The 27,615-nt window shown below is 50.3% G+C and overlaps 1 protein-coding gene across 1 annotated transcript in view; it reads left to right on the forward strand.

Moving 5' to 3' along the window:
- The window catches only part of BRWD1 (bromodomain and WD repeat domain containing 1), a 132,649-nt gene that overhangs the window by 80,177 nt on the left and 24,857 nt on the right, over positions 1–27,615 (forward strand). The window contains 13 exon segments of the mRNA XM_077293874.1: positions 2,484–2,612; positions 2,962–3,187; positions 3,643–3,795; positions 3,975–4,137; positions 10,357–10,450; positions 10,547–10,684; positions 19,334–19,401; positions 19,717–19,915; positions 19,999–20,121; positions 20,455–20,551; positions 20,554–20,562; positions 20,754–20,776; positions 20,778–20,878. Of these exon segments, the coding sequence (XP_077149989.1) occupies positions 2,484–2,612; positions 2,962–3,187; positions 3,643–3,795; positions 3,975–4,137; positions 10,357–10,450; positions 10,547–10,684; positions 19,334–19,401; positions 19,717–19,915; positions 19,999–20,121; positions 20,455–20,551; positions 20,554–20,562; positions 20,754–20,776; positions 20,778–20,878 (1,523 nt within the window).

Consider the following 27,615-nt stretch of genomic DNA (forward strand, 5'->3'; position numbering starts at 1 on the left):
CCAGGACTGGAAGATCCACTTCCGCATGACTCTCGGCAAGACTCCAGCCCAACTCCCAGAATCTTTCTGTCCCTCCGCCATTGGGAAAGGATCCTCAGGGGCCTTCCAGTCCGGATCCAGACGGACAACGCCACGGCTGTGGCATATGTCAACCATCAGGGGGGGACTCGGAGCTCCTTGGCCCTTGCCGAGGTATCCAAGATCCTCCTTTGGGCAGAGGCAACGGTTCCGGTGATATCCGCGGTGCATATCCCCGGCGTAGAAAACTGGGCCGCCGACTTCCTCAGCCGCGAGGGTCTCGCGGCAGGGGAATGGTCCCTGCATCCGGAGGTCTTCCATCAGATTTGCCTTCGATGGGGAACTCCGGATGTGGATCTCACGGCGTCTCGAATCAACAGGAAGGTTCCGCAATTCGTCTCCAGGTCACGCGATCCTCTCGCAGTGGGCGTCGATGCCCTGGCCATTCCTTGGTCACAGTTCAAGCTGCCCTACCTGTTCCCACCCCTTCCATTACTTCCCAAACTGTTGAAGAAGATCAAAGCGGAAGGGGTGCCGGTCATCCTGATCGCCCCGGATTGGCCCAGGAGAGCTTGGTTCGCGGAGCTCGTCAACCTTCTCGCGGACGCTCCCTGGCACCTTCCAGACAGGCCCGATCTGCTGTCCCAGGGTCCGATCTGCCACCCGAATTCTCGGTCGCTCAGTTTAACGGCGTGGCTGTTGAGACCGCGGTTCTAAGAGCGTCCGGCCTTTCGGACCGTGTGATTCACACCATGATTCAGGCTCGGAAGCCTTCGTCTTCCAGGATCTACTACCGCACCTGGAAGGCCTACTTCCGTTGGTGCGAGTCCAACCGCGTGCCGCCTATGGTTTTTTCCCTGCCTTCTCTTTTGGCCTTCCTTCAGGCAGGACTGGATTCGGGCCTGGCTCTTAGTTCCCTGAAGGGTCAGGTCTCTGCGCTTTCCATCCTCTTTCAGAAGACCTTGGCCTCTCGGCCACAGGTTAAGACCTTCTTTCAGGGGGTAGCCCACGCGGTCCCGCCGTTCAGGGCCCCTGTGGAGGCTTGGGACTTAAACCTGGTACTGGACGTTTTGAAGGTTTCTCCCTTTGAACCTCTTAGGGAGATTCCTCTATCAGTTTTATCTTGGAAGGTGGCCTTTCTTGTGGCCATCACGTCCATTCGCCGCGTTTCCGAGCTGGCGGCACTGTCTTGCCGCCCTCCGTTTTTGGTCATTCACCAGGACAAGGTGGTCTTCCGTCCTCCACCTTCTTTTCTTCCTAAGGTGGTTTCCACCTTCCACCTCAACGAGGACATCGTTCTACCTTCCTTTTGTCCAGCTCCGACTCATCCTCTGGAGCGATCGTTGAACAAGCTAGACCTAGTCAGGGCAGTGAGGATTTATCTGGATAGAACATCCTCTTTCCGGAAGACGGATTCTTTTTTCGTCATTCCTAATGGCACGCGCAGAGGCCAGCCGGCTTCTAAAGCGACTATTGCTCGTTGGATCAGAACGGCAATTTTGGAGGCTTACCGGGTCAAGAACAGAGTGCCCCCTCCTGGGATTAAGGCTCACTCTACCCGGGCAGTCGGCGCCTCCTGGGCGGTGCACCACAGGGCTTCCGCCCTACAGCTTTGCAAAGCGGCAACTTGGTCTTCCATCCACACGTTCGCCAAATTTTACAAGGTCCATACCTACGCATCGGCGGACGCCAGCCTAGGCAGAAGGATCCTGCAGGCGGCAGTGGTGAGTCCTCTGACCTGATGGAAGTCTGTTCTCCCGCCCTTGGGACTGCTTTGGGACGTCCCATGGTTCCTGTGTCCCCCAATGAGAGGCGATAAAGAAAACAGGATTTTTGGTTGCTTACCGTAAAATCTGTTTCTTGAAGCCTCCATTGGGGGACACAGCACCCTCCCAATGTTTTCTGTTATCTGTTCTATGACTGTTCTCACGTTACAGTTCTCAAGTTTGTGGTTATGGTTTTTCAACCTTGTTTCATTATCTCCTACTGCTTTCTCACTAACTGAAGAGTTCAATGCCAGTCGGTGGGGTGTACACTGCAGAGGAGGAGCTAACTTTTTTATTTGCATAGTGTCAGCCTCCTAGTGGCAGCAGCATACACCCCATGGTTCCTGTGTCCCCCAATGGAGGCTTCAAGAAACAGATTTTACGGTAAGCAACCAAAAATCCTGTTTTTACAAGCTGTCAGCAACTTTACTTACTTGAGCAGAGGGCTGACCCCTGCTCTTTACTTAACTAAACATTTTGTTTTTTCAACATCTATGGAGAGAAAATAAGATATTGTGACTGCCTGCAGCCACCACTAGAGGGAGCTTTAGGGCACTTACGGCATACAGAATGGGATTTACTAATGTATCTATAGGATATCCTATTTTTGTTTTTTTCTGTCCTTTCCTGTCTATTTATTGAGCAGCACTGCGCATTGTGGTGTTAATCATTGTAATATTTCCTTCAATTTCTGCCAAGATTGAAGGACAAGGCCACGGTGCCATACTGGACTGCAAGCTGTCAGCTGACGGGCAGAGCATGGCGGGGACAGATTCCCATGGATATCTGCTGATTTTTGGATTTGGCCATAGCAAATCGTATGAGAAGGTGAGTTTTCTGTGTGCATCTATAATATAATATATATATTTATTATATTTTTGTATAGTATCAGTTCAGGTCCATTCTTGGTCTGTTTTGCTATGTTTAGGGGGGTCTTGGTGGGCAATTTATGCATTACAGTCTGCTTGCTTATTTCAATGAAAACTGTGATGCTTAATTTCTCCTGTGGTGGCGCTGCAGGGAAATTGATCACTTGCTGATGGGTTTCCCCATAGACTCCTGACAACCTATAACTGTATGATCTGTGCCTTGTCGGGGGACCTGTCTATCAGTAGGGGATGGCGATGGTTTTATGTTTGGGGTACTGACTTGTACCTGAATCTCCCTCTTATTTCAGATTCCTGAGCAGATGTTTTTCCACACGGACTACAGACCCCTCATTGTAGATTCAAACCATTTCGTCCTCGATGAACAGACCCAACAGGCGCCACACTTGATGCCGCCACCTTTTCTGGTAGATGTTGACGGCAACCCCCATCCGCCTCCGTATCAGCGCCTGGTACCTGGGCGAGAGAACTGTTCGGATAAGCATTTGGTTCCTCAGCTGGGCTATATGGAAACTGGTAAGAATTGAGTTTATGGCTGACTCTTCGAGTAGTTAATTTAAAAGGGCTATCCATCGCCGGTCACTGCCACATCGGAGGTGAGCAGTGCCAATGACGTTCCCTCCCCACAATTGTGCCGAGACTCGTGCATGTGTCCTGTGAATTGAGACTTGCCAACCGTGCACACATCTCTGAAGGTTTGTGTGGTCGCAGCATCATCCGCTCCATTCACCTCCCAGGTGGAAGCGACTGGCAATAGTAACCCCTTCCTGCACTGCTCAGCATTAATAAGACATGTAGGACGGGCAGTTCCTGCACCAGGTATCATTGCAGTGAGCGGATAGAGCAGTGTTGGTTATAAGAGCTGGGATCAGAGATCATGCTGATCCCGGCTGTTTAACCCCTCCCTGCTGATAACTGTGCAGGCTTCTGCTGCTTGAATGATTTACACTTTTAACTTCCTATCTCGAAAGTTGACGGAGAAATAGTGGAACAAGTGGTCAGTCAGCAGACAAACTCTGATCAGCAGAACCAGGATCCCAACCAGCGCCAGGATCAGCGGCCAAATCCAGAGCAAGAACCTGCCGCGGGCTCCAGCGCCCAGGCCAACAATGCGGCCAGAAGAGGTACTGGATGTCCGAATAGACTATGTACTAGAGCTCCGCTGTGGGCCCATTCTTAGAAGTTCATATAGTGATTATTAGGTTGATCTGTCTTATTATAATTATCATTAAATTTTCATTATTAAATTTTATTTTTTTTTTCATGGTTTTTAATTTATTTTAATTTATTATTTATGTCATAGATCTTGCTTCTCCTCCAAATATCGGCCTGAGACGCAGCGGTCAGGTAGAAGGGGTTCGGCAAATGCATAACAATGCGCCTCGCAGTCAGATTGCTACCGAGAGGGATTTAATTGCCTGGAGGAAGAGGGTTGTGGTGCCTGAGATACCCAGCATCTCTTACAGGTTTGTACTATGTCTGTGTTATAGCTAGTGGTGGTCTTGCTCTCTAGGGTCCCCGTTGTCTCCAAACATCCGATCTACGTTTCCTGTTGAGCTTTTGACTTAATCGCTTCATTGGGGGACACAGGACAACCATGGGTGTATGCTGCTGCTGCTGCTAGGAGGCTGACACTATGCAAAAAAGGAAAAAGGCGTAGCTCCTCCCCGGCAGTATACACCCACCGACAGGCACCAAGCACCTCAGTTTGTGCTTAGTGTCTGTAGGAGGCGGACCTGGATCTTCAGATCCGCTGCTAATCTTGATTCCTTTACAGGTTTTGTTGTTTTTATTAACGTTTTGGCTTTTCTTTTTCAGATACAGCATTCAGGGATTCCGGGTGCAACCTTCCACCCTGCCTCCCCAGGAGGGCGGCTGAGCGAGCAGTGTGGTGTCGTCCGCATCGCAGCTCTCAGACCGCCGGCAGGACATTATCCCCTGTCACCCTCCCAGGTGCTCCAGGGTCTTTATGGTGGCGGCCCTTGCCAAACAGTCCCCCTCACCCCTCTCCTCGGAGAGGGCTGAGAGGAAGACGGTGGTCACCAGCAGTGACCCTCCCCCTTGTTTTGGGGTCGAGGCAGTCTTCTGGACGAAGGATTCTGTTCCAGCGACCCCTCTCTCATCGGGCCCCTGGTCGATCCTCTCTCCCTCTACCTGTGGAACCGGAACATGCAGGTACCAGCGCTTCAGCAGCCGCTCCCCCGCAGCACTATTTCCCTGTCTAAATGTACAGTGCTTTCACAGAGTCACGGCCGTTTTTTTACTTTCACTTTCACGCTGTGGCCGGCCACGCCCCCTCCTTTTTCGGCGCTCTTTTCCTCCTCCGCTCAGAGGGGCTTTTACATCCCGGGCACACCCTTCCCTTTCAGTGCGGCCCTATCAGGAGCCTTGGCTTATTCCTCTCAGTACAGCACCGCCCCTTCTTCTCTGCTGGCACTTCCTGCTTCAGCAGCTCCGTGCACAGGAGACATCGTGTGTTGGGGGACACAGACAACTCTGCGGTGCAGTAGGATTGCGACGCTATATTGGCCCCTCCCTGGTATTATCCATACCACTGTAGGCCCTTTAGCCTTTTCTGTAGTATAGTGCTGCAGAATATCCTTATGTCCAACTCTTCTGTAGCCTGCCTTACCAAACCTACCATAACTCACTACTTCTGTGCTCATTGTAAGATAAAGTGGTCTGTAGGCCAATCGTCGCCTCTCTGCCAGTCCTGCAGTCCTCCTGCCATGTCTGCCCCGCAGGAAGCTTCCGAATCTCGGGATGGGGGCGCTCCCCCTCCCCCTGAGTGGGCTGTTGCTATCTCGCAGTCGGTCTCTGATTTGACTAAGGTATCTCAGTCCCTGGTCAAGGCGCTTGAACGTCTTCCACAGCCTTCAGCCACCAGCGCTCCGACCGTCTTCCATGGCGAGTCGGCCGCACCTGACCCTGAACCACAGGGAGACAAATCAGCCAGCCGCTCTAGAAAAAGGACTCTGGCTCTTCGTCTGGTTCTCCAGGTCCCTCCGCAGCGCTTAAGCTGCTCTCCTCCTCCCAATTCCCCTCTTCGGAGGAGGACATTGGGTCTGATGTGGATTCCCAGTCCGGTTCTGACTCCGATTCAGACCAGGCTTCTAGCATGCAGGCTGTCGTAGATAGTCTTATTTCGGCTATATCGCTAACCCTCAAACTAAAACAAGACGAGGTTTCCCCCCAGGATTCCTCTGTCTCCTTTAAGCGGGTGAAGCGTCCCTCTCGCTCTTTTCCTACCCATGAGGAGTTTGAGTCTACCCTGTCTAAACACTGGGAACATCCTGAAAAAACGTTTTTCAGGTAGAAAACATCTGGACGTGCTCTATCCCTTTAGCGCCGACCTTCTCTCCAAGTGGGCTGAATCTCCCAAGGTCGATCCACCGATCTACCGTCTTTCCTCCAAGACTGTTCTCTCCTTACCGGACGGCGTGTCGAGTAAGGCCGAGGCATTTTGGCTTCGGCCTCCCCTACCGAGCTGGCTGACCTCGCCGACCAGATTAACCACGCAGGGAAATACCTTCTCACTGCCTCCTTAGATGCAGCAGCCTGTTCAGCCAGGGCAAGCAGCAACATTGTCGCTATGCGCCGCATTCTTTGGCTCAAAGCATGGAATGCAGATGCTACTTCCAAAAAGTCTCTCACCAACTTGGCGTTTCAAGGTTCCAGGCTTTTTGGCGTTCGTCTGGATCAAATTATCTCAGACGCGACTGGGGGCAAGAGTATTTCTCTCCCCCAGTCCAAGCCAAAACGCTTCTTTAACCCAAAGGCTCCTCGAACATTTTGCCCCTTTCGTCCGTTTGCAGCCTCAGATTCCTCTTCGCAACAAGAGCAACCCGCTACCACGGGTGAACGTAGAAAACCCTCTTACAAGCCAGCTCCCATGTGGAGATCCAGGGCTCCACCTCCCAGGTCTTCCAGACCTCGTTCCAACAGATACCGTTCCAAGTGACGGGTCGCCCCCACCTGGGAGTCTTTCCAGGGTGGGAGCCAGGCTGCTTCTCTTCAAAGACACCTGGCTGTCAGTGATCAGCGATGCCTGGGTCAGAGAGATTATCACCTCCGGGTACAAGATCGAATTTTCTACCCTCCCGGAAAATCGCTTCTTTCTCTCTCGCCCTCCAAAGCAACCGTCCCATTTACCCGGCTTGCTTCAAACGTCTCTGGTCGCCGCCGTAGTCGTAATTCCCGTTCCTTCCGAAGACCGTTTTTGCGGGTTCTACTCGAACCTTTTTGTAGTCCCAAAGAAGGACGGGTCTCTTCGCCCTATCCTGGATTTGAAGCTTCTGAACCGCCACGTCCGACCTCGCCACTTCAGAATGGAATCCCTGCGGTCAGTGATCGCCGCCATGGAACCCGGGGAGTTTCTCTGCTCGGTCGACATCCAAGATGCGTACCTTCATGTCCCCATCTGCGTACGGCATCAGAGATACCTTCGGTTTGCTGTCGGGGACAATCACTACCAGTTCACGGCTCTCCCCTTCAGTTTAGCGTCTGCCCCCAGGGTCTTCACCAAAATCATGGTGGCAGTCATGGCCCTCCTTCGTTCCAGGGGGATCCTCGTTATCCCCTACCTGGACGATCTGTTGATCAAGGGGTCCTCACGTCTAGACTGTGCCCACAGTCTCCAGGTCTCCCTGGACACCCTGACCCGTCTCGGCTGGAATACAACCGGAACAAATCCTCTCTGATTCCATCACAACGACTATCCTTCCTGGGCATGGTGTTCGACACGAACTTAGCTCGGGTCTTCCTCCCAGAGGACAAGTTCTCAATACTCCTCAAGTGGTCCTCCTTCTCAAACGCCCAGCCCCTCAGTAACTTCGTTTCTGCATGGGAGTCCTGGGAAAGATGGTGGCCTCCATGGAGGCTGTTCCTTTCGCCCAGTTCCACACCCGCCACCTCCAACTATTCCTCCTATCCACCTGGAACAGGTCCTTGGACTCCCTGGACCGTCCCGTCCACCTTCATCTCCAGGTCTGTCAGTCCCTAACCTGGTGGACATTGTCCTCCTCTCTCCTGAGAGGAAGATTATTTCTTCCCCTTCAGTGGCAGGTCATCACCACCGATGCCAGCCTTCTTGGGTGGGGAGCAGTCTTCCGACAACACACGGCTCAGGGCTGTTGGACCACCCAGGAAGCTCTCCTTCCCATCAACCTTCTGGAGATCAGGGCAATCTTCCTTGCATTAATCCGCTGGCAGTCTCTTCTGTCGAATCTTCCCGTCCGCATCCAGTCGGACAACGCCACGGCCGTGGCGTACTTAAACCACCAGGGCGGGACTCGCAGCGGCCAAGTAATGGCAGAAGTGGCAAAGATTCTTCGGTGGGCGGAACGCCACGTTCCGGCCATATCAGCCATTCATATCCCCGGGGTCGAAAACTGGGCAGCCGACTTTCTCAGTCGCCAGGGCCTAGCAGCGGGCGAGTGGTCTCTCCACCCCGCAGTCTTCAATCAAATTTGCCTCCGCTTGGGTACGCCAGACGTCGATCTTATGGCGTCCCGGATGAACCACAAGGTCCCTCAGTTTGTCGCCAGGTCCCGGGATCCTCTTGCCGTCGGCCACGACGCTCTGGTAATTCCATGGTCCCAGTTTCAGTTTCCCTACCTGTTCCCACCCCTCCCCTTGATTCCAAGGGTGGTAAAGAAGATCAAGTTGGAAGGGATTCCAGTCATACTGATAGCGCCGGACTGGCCAAGGCGGCTGTGGTACGCCGAGCTCGTAAACATGCTCGCGGACACTCCTTGGAGACTCCCGGATCGGCCAGATCTCCTCTCGCAGGGACCTCTCTACCACCAGAGTTCTCAGTCGCTGAGTTTAATGGCATGGCCGTTGAGGCCGCAGTCTTGAAAAACTCTGGTCTCTCTTCCCAGGTCATACAGACCATGATTAGAGCCAGAAAACTGGCTTCTTCCCGTATCTACCATAGGTACTGGAAAGCGTTCTTTCGCTGGTGCGAAACCAATGAAGTTTTTCCAATGTCCTTTTCTCTTCCGGATCTTCTCGGTTTCCTCCAGTCTGGTCTCGATTCCGGCTTATCCCTCAGCACACTCAAGGGACAAGTGTCTGCTCTGTCGATTCTCTTCCAGAGTGACCTTTCCTCCATTCACCAGGTTCGGACTTTTCTACAGGGAGTTGCGCATATCGCCCCTCCTTTCCATCCTCCCTTGGAACCTTGGGACCTTAACCTGGTCCTTGGCACTCTTCAGGCTGCTCCCTTTGAGCCTCTTCATGACGTGCCCTTTTCCCTTCTCTCTTGGAAGGTCGCCTTCCTCATTGCCATTACATCCATCAGGAGGGGCTCCGAGTTGGCAGCCCTGTCATGTCGTTCCCCTTTCCTGATTCTTCATCAGGAGAAGGTCGTTCTTTGACCGGTTCCTGAATTCCTTCCCAAGGTGGTCTCGGCTTTCCACATCAACGAAGACATTGTCCTTCCATCATTTTGCCCTTCTCCGGCTCATCTTTTGGAGAAGTCTCTTCACAAGCTTGACGTGGTCAGGGCCATTCGGGTCTTTCTTTCTAGAACCGCTCCCTTCCGTCAATCCGATTCTCTCCTTGTCGTTTCTGAAGGTCGTCGGAAGGGCTTTCAAGCATCTAAATCCACCATTTTGTGCTGGATTCGCTCGGCAATTTCAGAATCGTACCGTGTTCATGAGGCACGTCCTCCCCTGGGGGTGCGAGCTCACTCCACCAGAGCTGTCGGAGCTTCTTGGGCTGTTCGCCACCAGGCCTCCACCTTACAAGTTTGCAAGGCCGCAACCTGGTCGTCTTTGCACACGTTTACGAGGTTCTATCGGGTTCATACCCAAGCCTCGTCCGATGCAGGTCTTGGTAGGAAGGTACTGCAGGCGGCGGTCGCACACCGGCCGACCTGAGACCTTTTCTCTTTTCCTTTCTACCCACCCTTTTCCGGGACTGCTTTTGGACGTCCCATGGTTGTCCTGTGTCCCCCAATGAAGCGATAAAGAAAGAGGGATTTTTGGTACTTACCGTAAAATCTCTTTCTTGGAGCCTTCATTGGGGGACACAGCACCCTCCCTACTGGTTTGTTCTGGTACCGTGTTTGGGGCCTGGAGACCCTAGTTGAGTTGGTACTTTTACTGTTATGAGTTCTGTCGCTTCTCCTACTGCTTTTTGCACTAACTGAGGTGCTTGGTGCCTGTCGGTGGGTGTATACTGCTGGGGAGGAGCTACGCCTTTTTCCTTTTTTGCATAGTGTCAGCCTCCTAGCAGCAGCAGCATACACCCATGGTTGTCCTGTGTCCCCCAATGAAGGCTCCAAGAAAGATTTTACGGTAAGTACCAAAAATCCCTCTTTTACATTGCTGATATTCTGAATGGATAGCGCTGCAGTATAAAGCATGGTGTAAGTACAAAGCTGGAGAATGAGGTTCTGTTGAATCCTAAGTGTCTAGGTTGAAAACATGCCATGGCTGAAAGCCAACAAAACTTTATTACGGACTGTGGCTCATTCTTAACTATAGAGAAAAATTAAGGTTCCTTAACCCTTTGGTGACATCGACCATGCATGTACTCACTGCATATGTGGAGCCGGCTCAGCTCCTTACACTGTGCTTTGACGTCTGTGTTTGACAGAGGACTCCTCACCCCATATTCATGTTTTTTTTTCTGTCGGAGATTTGTTATAATCTTATATTTTTTGTCGCCTCTTGCAGGAAGGACGAAGATATTAGAATTGCAAAAGGAGAACAGGAAAAGTTGTTCTTTGTGAATCAGAAACCATATGGCATACAGGACTATTCCCAAGAGGTAGGATATTTTATTGTTTTTCAACCTTGTTTATAGGTCAGAGCTGCCAATAACTTAAGGTCTCGGGATAGCTAATCCTTTGTCTCCAATGTCTAGGACATTAGGGCTCGTAATCTGAGGCTGCGTAAGAAGTTAGCATCTCACATGCGACCATCGCGCAGCGAAGTGGAAGAATTTCTTGAGCTCTCCTGCGAGGAAGATGAAGGAACCAGGTCTTCTGCAGATGAGGATGAGGCAAGTGGCTGAAAATTAGAGTAAAAATTATTATTAGTTTTTGAAAATATCAGATAAGATAAATAAAACACCAGTTTTCCCCATCCAAAAATTGCAAATTAAAAAAATAAGCCGTTCTCATTAATGGCATTCTGGACCGAATACCCTGGGTACACACCGTATGCTTAGGAGGTTGAAAGTGTTGGCTTCGACCGGTGAGCTGTACCCTCTCGTCAACCACCAGGTAGTGTTGTTTAAGCCTAGTAAGAGGCAGACACAGACCTCTACCAGATCTGCTTTTTTTTCTTTTTCTCTTCATTGTTCTACCTGGTGGCTTTTATCATAGATCCTGGACCTCCTCTCCTAGAAGTTACATTCCATCCTTCCCTCTTGGGAAATGGTAGATATTTCGCCTTGTATTTATCAACTTTTCTCCTATGCCTACGTGCAAACGCCGCCTCAAACGAGGATTCAGAATCTCGGGTAGGAAAAGAGACAAGTGACTTGTCGGTGAAAGACTGAAGGCCGTCAATGGGAGGGAAAATGGGGAGACCGGCATGAGAGCTGAGTGGAGTCCGCCCAATGCAATTGCTTATAAAAACGTCAGATGGCTTGCGCTACAAATTACCAAAGTAAATACTACTATAAAATAAGCATTTAATAAGCTTTAAAAGGGACTTTACAAATACGCATTTAATTAAATGTCTAATTTCCAGACAGAAGGTTAACGCCATCTCGGCCCACCTAGCCTGATTGACAGCTCCTCAGTGTCCCTCCTCCCTGCAGCTGTTGAGATCTCACATTGCTCAGTACAAGCTACAACTGTAAGCCATGCTTTATGGGCAGAGACTGAAAAGGACTAAGAGCAAAGCAAAACCAGAAAAAAAAATAGGGATTCTTGTTTACTCACCGTAAAATCCTTTTCTCCGAGCAAATCATTGGGGGACAGAGGACCATGGGTGTTATGCTGATGCCACTAGGACACTAAGGTAACACATAAAGAATAGCTCCTCCTCTGTAGTATACACCCTCCTGCTGGCTCTAAGTGAACCAGTTCTTGCTTAGTGTCTGTAGGAGGCACTTGGGTCTGTTTCAGACTCCACCGATTTTATTTCATTTTTTTATTTTTTGTTCTATTTTTTCCCTTACGGAGCGAATGGGGGCGACGGATCCTTTCTAGGTTCCGATCTCCCCCGAATCATCAACAGGCAAGTACGTGGAGCGTTCCTCCCGTATCCTTTCCTGCAACGATAGATACCAGCCCTGAGCTCACCTTACGGGTGACAGTTCCTTCGTGTTCCGATCTCCCCCCTCCATAGCAGGCGACCACATGGAGTAGCCTCCATCTACCTCTCCTGGAGCCAGGTGCATAGCCGGACATGATATATATGGCTTCCGTGCAGCCCCCCTCTGCATCATCACTGATATAGCGGATGACGCATGGCGGCAGAAGCTCTCTACCCCCTCCCTGATTATGGCGGCGGTGTATTGAGCACCAGCCCACCGCATCTACAGTGAGTACACTGCGGGGGCCGAGGCGCTTGGGGGGTCCTGGTCCCCGGGGTATGGAAGGTCTGCATCTCCTAAAGGGCTAAGCCCGGGTCCATGGGTGGTCCGCAGCGCCCATTTTTGATGTTCGAGCGCTACCTCAGGATGGCACTAATAGAGGTCGCGGCGCCGGCAACAGGCCGCAAGTTTTTTTAAATTTAGTCCCCGGCTTTTCTCCTCATACAGGCCGGAGTCCTTGGCCACGCCCACCGGCAATTACCGCCGCCCATCTTTTCCAGCGCTTCTTGTTCCATGAGAAGCGCTCTCACAGATCTCGGCAGCCATCTTGGGACACCCAGCGCTGATCCTGCAGCGTTTTTCCAGCCTTCCTAATCTCTGGATCCGGTGTCACAACCGATATACAGCCTTCACGTACATTGCGGACCTCCCCTGGGGACTCAAGACACAGGACCTGGGTAAGCTGCAGCTACATAGCTTAACCCTTCCCCTGCTAGTAAGCGCTCTCCTCAAGGTTACTTTGTCTCAATCAAGGCCTCACAAAAAGTCTTGGAAAACCCACACAGTATTTTTTGCTGCATTTACCTCTTGTAAGGTCTCATTACCCCGGGGTCACAATACTGCATTATGCACAGCTTGTGAACCGGCAACTGTTCAGGAACCACCTGTTACTGATACCGAACCTAGTGAGCCTGGTCCCCCTGAGTGGGCTACCTCCCTTACCCGGTCTATGGCTTCCCTGGCAAAAGCGTTCGAATCGTTCCAAGACCCCTCCTCTAACCAGGGCACTCTTACGGATGGCGCTTCCGATCCTCAAAACCCCTCGTACTCTAGGGGTCGTACCTTGCCAAGGGGTTCTCGCCCTTCCAGAAAAAGGACTCATGCTATGTCCCCAGACCATCACCAGGTTTCGGTTTCTGAGAGCTCCATTTCTCGCTCCCCTTCCATTGGGGCTAGCAGAGCACCTGTTTCAGAGGACGATTCTGACACGTCCCTAAATCAGGAATTTCATCACGATCAGGAGACTTTCGACACTCTAAGTCAGTGAATAAGCTTTGAAACTTGAGGAGGAACCTTTATCTAGAACGGATCATGCCGTGTCCTTTAAGAGGACCAAGCGAGCTCACAAGGTACTCATCCAGAATTTAAGGAAATAGTTGAATCTCACAGGATGCGTTCCGATAAACGATTCACAGGGCAGAAACCCATGGAATCAAAATATCCCTTTGCCCAGGATCTAAGAAAAGATTGGTCTCAACCTCCCCTGGTAGATCCTCCGGTATCACGCCTGGCTGCTAAATCTATTTTATCCTCTTCGGAGGGCGCCTCTATTAAAAATCCAACTGATCGTCAGATCGACAATATGGCGCGTTCAGCCTTTGAAGCCTCAACAGCCGCACTCTTCCCATCTTTTGCTGGTACGTGGGTGGCTAAGGCTATGACCCACTGGGTTGAGGCCTTGTCCGCAGCGGTGCCGGATACCGACCTCCCCCCTGAGATAGCAGACCTCGCTACTCAGATAGCCAGAGCAGGAGATTTTGTAGTTACCGCGTCCCTGGTTGCTGCTAACTGTGCATCTCAAGCAGCAGCAAACGCCATCACTATCCGGAGATCCTTATGGCTCAGGGACTGGCGTGCAGATTCGACTTCCAAAAAGTCATTGACTTCTCTTCCATATCAGGTCGGTCGCCTTTCTGACGAGAAGCTCGACCAATTAATTTCCGACGCCACTGGAGTGGAAGAGTAAATTTCTTCCACAACAGAGACCCATTCGGCCCTTTCGGAACCAGCAACAGGCGGTCCCGATTTTTTTTTTTCTTTTTTCTTTTTTCTCTCTCGCTTCAACTCAAACTGGTCCTCTACTTCCACATCCTCCAGACCTGGCCGGGCACAACGCAGGGATAGAGGTCTCTTCCACCAAATTGCATTTTCCTGTTTTCTCCTCCCAGGGCAAAGGCATCAGAGTTCTTCCAGGCCATAAACTCTCTAAAAGACAGGGTTATTATCCCGGGTCCTCAAATCGAAAGGTTTCAAGGTTTTTATTCAAACCTGTTCATTGTTCCAAAGACGACTGGAAGGGCGGTACAGTACGGCCCATACTGGACCTAAAACTGCTAAACAGATTTGTCAGAGTGCGATGGTTCCGGATGGAATCGCTTCGTTCCGTCATCGCCTCCATGGTGAAAGGCGAGTTCCTGGCGTCCATAGACATCTAGGACGCGTACCTCCACATTCCCATTTTACCTGCTCACCAAAGGTTTCTTCGCTTCGCAATTCAGGACTTCCAGTTTGCTTCTCTGTCCTTCGACCTCGCCACTGCTCCCAGGGTATTCACCATGGTCATGGCTGCCGATGTGGCCATCCTTCATACCTGAGGTGTGGGGTGGTGTTACCGTATCTCGACGATATCCTCATCAAAGGCCCCTCTTTCCACACCTGCAAAGAGGCCGTGACCATCACAATAGATACTTTCTCGCCTGGGTTGGAAGATAAACTTAAAAAAATCTTCCCCACTACCGGCTCAGCGAATTTCCTTCCTAGGAATGATACTGGACTCGTCCCGGGGGTTGGTACTTCTTCCCCCGGAAAAAATCTGTCTTACAGCGGGACGCTCAGAAGCTCTCCCAACCTCATTCTCACTCTCTTCGTTTCAGTATGAGAGTCCTCGGCAGGATGGTAGCTGCTATGGAGGCGGTCCCATTCGCTCAACTACACCTCCGCCCCATACAACATTCTCTCCTGGCTGTGTGGGACAGGAACCCGTTATCTCTCGATCGTCGTTTCCTACTTCCCCAGCGAGTCAGACAGTCTCTCAGGTGGTGGACTTTGAAGTCCTCCCTGAATCAAGGGAAGTCCTTTCTCCCAGTACATTGGCTAGTTGTGACAACAGATGCCAGTCTTCTGGGCTGGGGAGCAGTGTTCCACCATCACACTGCTCAGGGCCGCTGGTGTCTTCAGGAAGCTTGCCTGCCCGTCAACATCCTGGAAATACGGGCAATCAGGTTGGCTCTTATTCAATTCCATCCTTTCCTGACGGGTCGTTCCATCAGGATTCAGTCCGACAATGCCACAGCAGTGGCATACATCAATCGGCAGGGGGAACACGCAGCAAAGCAGCCTTGTCCGAGGTAGGACACATTCTTCGTTGGGCCGAGGAAAAACCGCTCAATGATATCAGCGGTTCATATCCCGGGAGTGGAAAATTGGGAGGCAGATTTCCTCAGCCACCAAGGTCTTGACTCCGGAGAGTGTTCTCTCCATCCGGAGATCTTCCACCAGATCTGTTGTCGTTAAGGGAACCCCGGACGTGGATCTGATGGCTTCACGGCTAAATTCCAAGGTTCCCAAATTCATAGCTCGGTCCCACGACCCGGCAGCCATCGGGGCAGATGGACTCGTTCACTCGTGGCGTCAGTTCCAGCTTCCGTACATATGTCCCCCGCTCCTCTTGCTGCCGAGAGTCATCAAGAAGATCAGAGCAGAGGGGATACCAGTAATCCTCATTGCGCCAGATTGGCCGCGCAGGGCCTGGTACGCCGAACTAGTTCAACTAGTCGCTGATGTCCCCTGGCGATTACCGAATCGCACAGACCTGTTGTCCCAGGGCCCCATTTACCACCAGGACTCTGAGGCCCTGTGTTTGACGGCATAGCCGTTGAGTCCTGGGTCCTGACACAGGCAGGCTTTTCTCAAAAAGTCATTTCTACTATGATCAGTGCTAGAAAGCCTATGTCCATGCGTATATATCATCGCATTTGGAAGACCTTCTTCTCATGGTGCCAGGACCGAGGACGCTCTCCTCTTGAATTTTCAGTTCCTTCCATCCTCGAATTCCTTCAGTCGGGTTTGGACTTAAGTCTCTCCCTTAGTTCTCTCAAAGGGCAGATTTCAGCCTTGTCAGTCCTGTTCCAGCGTAAAATTGCCAACAGATTACAGGTGAAGACGTTCATTCAGGGAGTCTCCCATGTGGTGCCACCCTATAAGAATCCGTTGGAACCATGGGACCTTAATTTGGTCCTCTGAGTCTTGCAGGAGGCTCCTTTTGAGTCTCTGCAGGACGTTTCCCTGTCTTCTGTCATGGAAGTTTGCCTTCCTGGTTGCGGTCACGTCCATCCGACGAGTTTCAGAACTGGCGGCCTTGTCTTGCGAAGTTCCTTTCCTCATTTTTCATCAGGATAAGGTGGTTTTGAGAACATCCCCGTCTTTTCTACCGAAAATTGTCTCATGTTTCCCCCTCAATGAAGAGATTGTCTTGCCTTCACTTTGCCCGGCGCCGATACATCGCACCGAGAAGGCTCTCCACACACTGGATTTGGTGAGAGCTCTTAGGAGATACGTCTCGAGGACAGCGTCTTTCCGCAGGTTAGATGCCCTGTTTGTGCTCTCGGAAGTGCCAAGGAAAGGTCTAGCCGTTTCCAAGGCTATGATAGCCAAGTGGATTCGTTCAGCTATCCAGGAGTCCTACAGAGTTAGAGGTCACTCCGTCCCAGCAGGGGATAAGGCTCATTCTACTCGGTCAGTGGGGGCGTCTTGGGCCATCCGGCACCAGGCGTCGGCAGCACAACTCTGCAGGGCTGCGATCTGGTCCAGCCGGCATACATTTACGAAACATTACCATGTCCATTCTCAGGCCTCAGCAGATGCGTCTGTCGGCAGAAGAATTTTGCAGGCGGCAGTACCACATCTGTAACTTGTGGGTACAAGGAGCAATTGCAGTGGTACGAGGAGCAATTGCAGTGGATTGTTTCCCACCCAGGGACTGCTTTAGGACGTCCCATGTCCTGTGTCCCCCAATGAGGCGTAGGAGAAATGGGGATTTTGGTGTACTCACCATAAAATCCTTTTCTCCGAGCCAATCATTGGGGGACACAGCACCCACCCTGTTAGCCTATTGGCTTTCGTTTTTTCTGTGTTGACCTAGTTTTGACATAGTACATTCTTGTTAATTGTTAAGCTCCTACTGCTTTGTTACCGAACTGGTTCACTTAGAGCCAGCAGGAGGGTGTATACTGCAGGGGAGGAGTTATTCTTTGTGTGTTAACTTGGTGTCCTCCTAGTGGCAGCAGCATAACACCTATGGTCCTGTGTCCCCCAATGATTGGCTCGGAGAAAAGGATTTTACGGTGAGTGCACAAAAATCTTTTGCCTGAACCACAGTTTCTCAGCCATGGGTGTTCCTAGATCTTTTTGATCCCTTTCTTGTTCCTTCCATGGAGTCTTACAGCTCCCTCTGACTGACCCATTGGCATGTTTAAGCCCAGACTGCTCAGCCCTTCACCTCTAGGATCTCAACCGGTGTTTTTTCCCCCCCTTAAACTACGAGTCTTCCCATCGCTGTCGGTAAAAACAAACTTCTTTCCTGCTGCAGAGTTTAGCATTCTTTAACAATCCCTCTTAGAACCTATTTGACATCAAGTTTTCCTTCCTTTCGTGGAAGGTTGCCTTTTTAGTAGCCATCTCGTCCATCAGAAGAGTTTTTGAGCTGGCAGCAATCTCTTGTCTCTCTTTTCTCATTCTTTTTCTCATTCTATATCAGTACGAGGTGGTCCTCAGACCAGTCCATTCCTTTCTTCCTAAGGTAGTCTCATTCCACATCAATGAGGACATCTTTCTGCCCGTCTCCGGTTCATCCCCTTGAAAGATCACTTCACAAGCTGGTCAGAGCTGTACATGTTTACCAATCGAGCACCGCTTCTTTCAGACATTCTGGCGCATTGTCATCCCGGAGGTTCATTGCAAGGGTCTCCCAGCTTTAAAATCTACCATTTCCGACTGGATTCGCTCAGCTATACTTGAGGCGTATCACGTTAAACACAGGCTTCCCCCTCTTGGTGTAAGTGCTTGCTCTACCGGGGGGCGGTGGGGGCTCATAAATAAATTATGGCCTGTGAAAAATGGCAAGAATAAAATGAATCTGCAAAAAAAGAAAAAATTTTGCTAAAACTTTAACACCTTATCTAAAGGTGACGTACATGCACTGGGGTCACGGTGTGTGGCGTGGCTCAAGAGCTGAGCTATCTCCACATGCGATAAATGTAATTGTGAGTTCAGAATCCCCCCCCCCAAAAAAAAACAAAAAAAAAAAACCGAAATAGGCATCCATTTTTTTACTTTAGGTTTTTTTGGTGTTTAATATATATCGATTGCAAGAAAAGTAATTGATGATAAAATAAGTTTTTAAAAATTCTAGGCATAATCTAAAAAATGAAATCACTTTCCAGTTCCCCCATTAAATAATAAAAATATTTTTTTATATGATCTAAAAGTAATCCGTATGGTAAATACAGTCAAGAGGAAAAAAATCAAAAAGCCAGAATTGTGTTTGTTTTTTTTTGTCGGTCACGGCACCTCCCTTTTTTTTTTCAAATTTTATTTTTCCAGTACGTTAAGTGGGAAAAATGTTAAAGGGAACCTGTCAGCCCCAAAATTGAAGTTGAGCTAAGCCCACCGGCATCAGGGGCTTATCTACAGCATTCTGTAATGCTGTAGATAAGCCCCCGTTGTATCCTGAAAGATGAGAAAAAGAGGTTAGATTATATTTACCCAGGGGCGGTCCCGCTGCGATGGGCGTCGCGGTCCGGGGCCTCCCATCTTCTTACGATGACGTCCTCTTCACGCTGCGGCTCCGGTGCAGGTGTACTTTGTCTGTCCTGTTGAGGGCAGAGCAAAGTACTGCAGTGCGCCGGTGCCGGGAAAGGTCAGAGAGGCCCAGCGCCTGCGCACTGCAGTACTTTGCTCTGCCCTCAACAGGGCAAAGTACGCCTGCGTCGGATCCGCAGCGTGAAGGCCAGAAGAGGACGTCATCGTAAGAAGATGGGAGGCCCCGGACCGGACCGCCTGCCCAAGTGAGTATAATCTAACCTCTTTTTCTCATCTTTCAGGTTACATCGGGGGCTTATCTACAGCATTACAGAATGCCCTAGATAAGCCCCTGATACTGGTGGGCTTAGCTCATCTTCGATTTTGGGGGTGACAGGTTCCTTTTAAAATCAAGACTAAAACTTGTCCTGCTAAAATCAAGCGCTTATACTGCTATGTTGAAGGAGAAGTGAGTTATGGCTCCTGGGAGAAGGGAAGGGAAAATGCAGAATTAAAATTAGCTGTGGAAGCGAGGAGTTAGAGGTGGTGACATTAATGTAGAAGTTTATTTCTTTTCTTTTGCAGGTGGAAAATCAAACTGATAATTCAGTGGAGTCTCCTTCTGAAGAGGAAGATGACTGGGGAAACACAAGGTAAAATTTCTGGTGTTTGTGCTTCCGAATGTCTAGAGGTCTGAATTGTGGATTACGGCCGCCAGCATATTTTTAGATTCCCACTAGGTAGTTTCTTCAAACAGCAGTTGCATGGGCCAATATTATTGTGTGGCCCTCACATAGGAGCATGGTCTTGGCTGCGTATGGTTTCCATAGTGTTGAAACCCAGCCTCCGGCATGGGCCACACGCAGACTCTTCCAATTTTACCTATTGAGATTCCTGGTGACTGCAGTTTCCTCGTAATATGTAAAATTAGATCATTTCATTGGTCTGTCTATAACCCCTCATCGTAGTGACGTATCCAGTGAGTACTCAGATTGGACGACCGATGCAGGAATCAACCTTCAACCTCCAAGCCGTAATTCCACCCGACGTAAAGTTAAAAAGTTAGCGAGCAGCTCTGAGGACGAGAGTTCAACGGTGGAGAAATCTACAGAAGAAAAGTCCACCCCAAAAAGGGAGAGAAATAAAAAAACTACTATTGAGAACGAGGTATGCTCCTTAGATCAGTTTGAAATTCTTCGAGATGTGAATAAGATCACTTGTGTACATTACACCATATGTTCTGCATGTAGACAAGAAGATTGCCTGAGAGAGCGCCTCTGAACAGAGCAATCTCTAATGACTGGCGTCCATCTAATTGGATCACGGACACAACACCTCGAAGATCCCCTTTTGTTCCACAGATGGGAGATGAAGTGAGTTTTTTCTTTGAGGTGTTACAATCATCAACTAGAAAAGCAGTAGAAGCGTCTTTTAGCTTCTGTACTCCACTGTGCAAAGTGTTTAACGAGTTCATTTGTGTCAGAAATTGGGCCACCTTTGTGGCATAAATTAATTCCTCAGCTGCGCTCTGCTCCCCGTTAATCTCTGTCCACTGGAAAAAACAAACAAAAAACCCTGCCATTAAAAACGCCCAAAGTAGGAAAATTATTGCAAGTTGCTCAAAAATCTTGGAAAATTTCAAACAGGTTCACAGCAGAATTCTGACAAGAACTTATAAATCCACTTCACAATTTCTGTATGTGCAGGTCATCTACTTTCGGCAGGGTCATGAAGCGTACATAAATGCTGTCCAAAGGAGCAACCTTAGTATCGGTAACACGCTTAAGGAGCCATGGAGGAAATGTGTGCTCAGGGTAAGGTCTCTCATGGTTTCTTGACTGCGAAGGTTTTGCATAACATTTGCTGCCGATGGAAACTAGAAATTAAATTTGAGCAGAGTATTTGTTTTGGGAGTTTACATCATACCGTAGATCTATGTTTCTCTATTTAGAAGATACCTCGCCCAGATCTCATGGAGGGATTAACATATTATGTTTTTGACTAGGATCAGGAATTGGTGAAAATTGTCGGGATCCGATATGATATTGGGCCACCTACTTTGTGCTGTCTGAAACTCGCCTTGATAGACCATGATAGTGGAAAGATCACGGAGCAATCCTTCTCGCTCAAGTACGTTACGCGTATTCCTTGTGTCCTTATTATTTAGACGTCTTATAGCAAATTAAAATTGGTGCTGTAGCTTTTGAGAATGCAGACAGAGAAAAGTCTCACTAATCACAATTTAAAGGGAATCTGTCAAGCCCCCCGAGCCCCCCCCCCCCCCCCAGGCGTTTGTAACTAAGAGCCACCTCGTGCAAAGTGTAATAACTATGTTGGTGGATTTATGGTGGTCAGACATATACAGACAGCATTTGCTAGTGATAGGATGGGAATACCCCTTTAAAGGGAACCTGTCACCCCCCCAGGCGTTTGTAACTAATAGAGCCACCTTGTGCAGCACTAATGCTGCATTCCGACTAGGTGGCTTTTTTAGTTCGGGTCCCTGGCACTGCTGAAAGAATAGTTTTTGAAATGTGTCCCTCATACCGTGAAATCGCCACGGGGGCAGGTCTTTCCCCCTAATCCAGACGCCTCAGAGCCGTCAATCATGGCCTCTGCGCGCCGCCTCCTCTTCCATCATTATAGTCCCCGGCGCCTGCGCTGTAAGTTCAAAGGGCAGCGCAACTGCGCATGCCCGAAAAAAAAATAAAATAACTGCGCAGGCGCCGGGGACGCTAATTAAGGAAGAGGCGCCGGCACGGAGAGGCCATGATTGACTGCTCTGAGGCATCTGGATTAGGGGGGAAAGACCTGCCCCCGTGGCGATTTCACGGTATGAGGGACAAATTTCAAAAACTATTCTTTCAGCAGTGCCAGGGACCCGAACTAAAAAAGCCACCTAGTCGGAATGCAGCATTAGTGCTGCACAAGGTGGCTCTATTAGTTACAAACGCCTGGGGGGGTGACAGGATGGGAATACCCCTTTAAAGGGAACCTATCACTAGCAAATGCTGTCTGTATATGTCTGACCACCATAAATCCACCAACATAGTTATTACACTTTGTTGACTACAAACGCAGAAGCCAGAAGTTTCCAGCACAGCTCGGAGGGGTAGTCTGCGAAGGGGATGCAGCGCTAAACCAAATGCAGCGTCTTTTTTTTTTTTTTTTTCCCCCCTATCCTGTAAACCTCAGACCAAGAGGTCTGTGCTCCATTATTTATTTTTTTTCTCCTTCGCCTCATTGGGGGACACAGCCCGTGGGTGTATGCTGCTGCCACTAGGAGGCTGACACTAAGTGATACAAAGAAAGTGCTCTCCTCCCCTGCAGTATACACCCTCCTGCTGCCTCTCAGCTAACCAGTTTGTGTGCCTCCTACAGACACTAAGCAAGGACGGGTCTGCTATTCGGACCCAAAAACTTTATTTTATTTTTACCTTTTGCATTTTTGATTTTATTTTTTCCACGGACGAATGGGGCGACGGATCCTTTCAAGGTTCCGATCTCCCCGAACCATCAACATGTGGCAACGGAGAATGTAGCCTCTCCTGCAACGTGGGATGCCACTACCTGGGCTGATTCTAAGGCGCGATGGGCCCCTTCAAGGGCACCCATCTCCCCGCACCATCAACAGACGAGCACATGGAGTGTCGCCTCCATGTATCCTCTCCTGGAGCCAGGCCTATAGCCAGACAACTGGCCCTGTCCACCCGGGGGCTGAACTCCGTGGATTTACAGAGGCCCCTCTCTATGGCGTCCGAGCAGCCCCCTCTGTCCCACCACTGTTAAAGCGGATGGCACAATGAGGCGGACAGTTCCTCTCCACCTCCCTAACAAAGGGATGGTGGATTGAGGTTTATCCCTGCACCGTCCACGCTGCAATACCTGACCTGCAGCAGAACAATAGAGTGCGCGCTTTCCTCGGCGCTGAAACCCTGTCATCCGCGGCGGCTCCATGCCGGGATGCGCACCGATGGTGAGTGGAACCAGTCAGCGATGGGCCTCTGCAGCGGGATATTCACATGCTGACAGGCAGCCTCAGCTTCCCTGTGGCCCACCTCCCTGAGGTAACGCTGCGGCCGGCTGCAAAAATTTAGCCCCCGGCTTCGGCCAATGTGTAGGCCGCACCCCGGAAGCCGCGCCCGCACTATGGCACCCTAAGGCAGCTCTGCCCCCTTTTCTGGCGCTTCTCGCCTGGGAGCACTCAGTTTTCTCGGCCACTACAGCGCCCCTCACTTGTATCGCTGGTATCGCTCCCGCCGGCTGCAGAAATTTAGGCCCCTGCTTTGGCCTGTTCATGGAAGTCTCGAGGTTCCGCCCACATCGTGCCTGTGGCTCCGCCCCCGAATTGGCGCTTCTCGCTCTCTGTGAGATTTTATCACCTCTGCAACTCCCGGTGGCCATCTTGGTCCACCCGGCCGGCTCACACAGGGGCGACGACTTTGCATTAAAGGGGCACAACGACTCTGCAACATGACCAGTATTCCCTGGCCTTAAAGGCACATGACCAGTATTCCCTGGCCTTAAAGGCACATGACCAGTATTCCCTGGCCTTAAAGGCACATGAAGCCGGTCACAATAAATGAGCGCCGCCGCTGATCCCAGTTTATCCCAGAGTACCTAGTTCCCTCAGTGGACTTTGTCACTGACCGCAACCCATGGTTTCCCTGACCAAGAGATTGAATCCCCTCCGTGATCCCTCTGTGGCTCGGAGTGCTCGCAGGACCGATATACATGGTCCCTCTTCTACATGGGAGCCGTCGGCTAGCAGGGGCCGCAAGTGTTCTAGAAACGTACAGGCATCTATAAACGTACAGGCATCTAGAAAACGTAAGTTTTAATTTCCTGATCTCTCTCCCCAATGATTTGCTGAGAACAAGACTCTGAATATGGATCGGATATTGCCTTGGATCTGGACTTGCCAGAACTTCAGAAAAGGATGAACTCGCCTATTTATATCATCTCTGTACATTGACGAGGACTCCGGTTTTGCTCTAGACTACGCAGTGTCCCTCATAAGGAGACTAAACTCCCTCGTAGAGCATTTGCCATTCAGTCCGGATAAGCGATTCACTGGACAGAAGACTCTACGTGGGATGCCATGCCTGGTCTGGTTTTTAAGGGCGACGGGTCCTTTAAAGGGCACCAATCTCCCCACACCATCAACAGACGAGCACACGGAGTGTCGCCTCCATGTATCCTCTTCTGCATCCAGGCCTAACGCCAGACAACCTGTCCTGTCCACCCGGAGACCTGAACTATGTGGATGTACAGAGGCACCCCCCTCTGCATCACCACTATTTAGCAGATGATGCCTCTCCACTTCCCTGTTAAGAGGATGGTGGATCGAGGGTGCCTAATTTTTTAACTCTGCACCGTCAAGAGACCGGTGATGGCAAGAGACGACCTGCTGGATGCAGCCGCGCATTCTGCCACTTGGCAGATTAACCGGGTAGAATCTCCTGTGGTATCCCTGCCCGATGTATCATCAATTAAAAATACTACGGACTGTCAGATAGCAAATCTGGTTCGTTCTGTCTTGCGGCTTTGGGTTCAGCGCTCCACCCTCCATAGTCGCCGCATGGATTGCTACAGCAATGGTCTCCTGGTTGAAGACCTTAACTACTTTGATTCACACCAGTAACCTTTCCCGAAGGGCCAATCAAATCTTTTGAGTGGGAGACTAACAAAGGATCGTATGTTTCCTACAGACCCAACCAGCAGTGGAAGGGTTGTCCAGGACAGTCTAGATCTAAGGGATCTTCGTTCCAGAAAGGGGAACGAAAAGTAAGACTGATCCTGGACCTCAAACTTCTAACAACCTTTGACAAGGTCCTCCTCCTTCGGATGGAGTTCCTCCGCTCAGCCATTACTTCAACAGAAAAAGGTGGAGTTTTTGGCATCCATCGACATTCTGGATTCTTACCCTCACATTCCTATTTATTCCCTCATCAAAAATTCCTTTTCTTTTCCATTTGCGAACAGCATTGTCAAGTCACGACCTTGTCCTTCGGCCTTGCTACCGCACCCAGAGTGTTCGCAAGGGTCATGGCTGCTGTCATGTTCCTCTTGCACCCTAGAGGCGTGGTCATCCTGCCCTGTTTGGTCGACTGTCTAGCCGCTCTTCCAGGACTATGCTGAGTCGTCTATATCACTTGCGATACCCTCTCACCTGGGCTGGCAGCTAAACTTAGACAAGTTCTCCTTATTTCCAGCCCAGCAGATATCCTTTTTGAGGATGATCCTGCACACTTCCAGAAGGATGTTAATTCTCCCTCGAGACAAGGTCATGGCCCTTCAACAGGGAGCTCGCGCACTTGATCACTCATCCCCTCATTTCATTTGATTTGCTAGGAGGGTTCTGAGGAAAAATGGTGACGACAATGGAAGCAGTTTCCTTCTCTCCGCTCGTTTTCAGCAAGTCAAACAGACTTTCAGACGATAGTCTCTGAGCTCCTTTTTCATCCAGGGCTTTTCTCCCGGTTCAATGGTTATTAGTAACTACCAATGCCAGTCGTCTTCTCCCGATCTTTGCTCTGGAGATCCGAACGGTAGTCCTACAGCAGGTCCACTGCCTTCGGGCGGGTCACCCCATCCGAATTCAATTGGATAATGCCACGGCTGTGCCATACGTCAATCATCTAGCAGGTACCCACGGTCAGACGCCATGGCCAAGGGTACCTCACATTCTCTGATGGGCCGAGATCTATCATTCGGTGATCTCGGCAGTACATATCCTAGGAGTTGAACTCTGGGAGGCCAACATATTCAGCCGTCAGGGTTCCGCCTCAAGTGAGTGGGAACTTCACCTGGAAGTTTTCCATCAGAACTGCCTTCACTGGAGCTCTTCAGTTGTAGATCGGATGGCATCCAGACTGAACGCCAATGTACTCGAGTTCGTGGTTCGGCCTCGAGATCCAATAGCCCATCGCACTGCATGCTCTGGTTCTTCCGTGGTACCAGTTTCCATAACTCCCCTTCCGCTACTGCCGAAAGCCTTTCGGAAGCAGAAAGGGCCCCAGTGATCCTTGAAGATCCGCACTGACCACTTCAGTTTTTTGTTTGCGGAGCTGGTAGCTTTCTGCGTTATTGCAACAAAACTGCAAGTAGGGACTTTCTCGCACGGAGTTTTCACACGTAGTTCTTCCCTATCGCATACGGTTACATCATTGGGACCTTAATGGTCCTGGGAGTCTTAAGGTACCTTCACACTAAACGACTTTGCAGCGATAACGACAGCGATCCGTGACGTTGCAGCGTCCTGGATAGCAATATCGTTGTGTTTGACACGCAGCAGCGATCAGGATCCTGCTGTGATATCGCTGGTCGTTGCTGAAAGTTCAGAACTTTATTTGGTCGTCAGATCGGCGTGTATCGTTGTTTGACAGCAAAAGCAACGATGCCAGCGATGTTTTACAATGGTAACCAGGGTAAATATCGGGTTACTAAGCGCAGGGCCGCGCTTAGTAACCCGATATTTACCTTGGTTACCATTGTAAAAGTAAAAAAAAAAACAGTACATACTCACCCTCTGATGTCTGTCACGTCCCCCGGCGTCCGCGCTGCTGCTCAGAGCTTCCTGCACTGAATGTATAAGTGCCGGCCGGAAAGCAAAGCACAGTGGTGACGTCACCGCTGTGCCCTGCTACTGCCGGCGCTTACACAGTGCAGGGAAGCGGACGCCGGGGGACACGAATGTAAGTATGTAGTGTTTGTTTTTTCACATTTACACTGGTAACCAGGGTAAACATCGGGTTACTAAGCGCGGCCCTGCGCTTAGCAACCCGATGTTTACCCTGGTTACCCGGGGACTTCGGCATCGTTGGTCGCTGGAGAGCGGTCTGTGTGACAGCTCTCCAGCGACCACACAGCGACGCTGCAGCGATCGGCATCGTTGTCGATATCGCTGCAGCGTCGCTTAGTGTGAAGGTACCTTTACAGTAGACTCCTTTTGATCCGGACAGACTACTATCAGGGAAGGTCGCCCTTTTTTTTTTCTCTGCGATATCTTCATCCTGACGAGTCTTCGGATCTAGCTGCTCTGTTCTTTCAGACTTTTTCCCTTATTACCTTCAAGGCAAGGTTATCCTTGGGCCATCCCCGTCCCTTGTTACCAAGGTGGTATTGTATTAGCACTGTTATGAGGGCATCGTTCTTCCCTCATCTTTCGGCACCAGTCCACAAAATGGAATGAGTTCCCCATATTCTGGACGAAGTCAGTACTCTGAGTAGGTATGTCTCGTGGACGGCGTCCTTCCGAAGGTTGGACGCTTTATTTGGGCTCCCTGACGGTAAAAAGAAGGCTTTCTGACGTGTACAGGAAGGATTTAGCTGTTTCATCGGCCATGTTGGCCTGGTACTAATATAATAATCTTTATTTTTATATAGCGCTAACATATTCCGCAGCGCTTTACAGGTTGCACACATTATCATTGCTGTCCCCGTTGAGGCTCACAATCTAAATTCCCTATCAGTATGTCTTTGGAATGTGGGAGGAAACCGGAGAACCCGGAGGAAACCCACACAAACACGGAGAGAACATACAAACTCTTTGCAGATGTTGTCCTTGGTGGGGTTTGAACCCAGGACTCCAGCGCTGCAAGGCTGCTGTGCTAACCACCGTGCTGCCTGGTAGATTTGTTTCATCGTCCAGGCGTCCTTCTGTGTTAGATGTCAGCCTATCTCCTTGTCTGACATCTATCTCCTTGTCTATCGAGGGTTCTAGGCACCAGGCGTCGGCAAAGCACGCCTGCAAGCTTGCGGATTCGTCCAGTCCGCATGCATTCTTGAAGCACTATAATTCCCACACTTCCACAGATGTGAGTCTGGGCAGGCAGACTCAGCAGGCTGCGGTGGCGCACTTGTAA

This window comes from Ranitomeya variabilis, chromosome 3, assembly GCF_051348905.1.
Source record: "Ranitomeya variabilis isolate aRanVar5 chromosome 3, aRanVar5.hap1, whole genome shotgun sequence".
NCBI classification, from domain to species: domain Eukaryota; kingdom Metazoa; phylum Chordata; class Amphibia; order Anura; family Dendrobatidae; genus Ranitomeya; species Ranitomeya variabilis.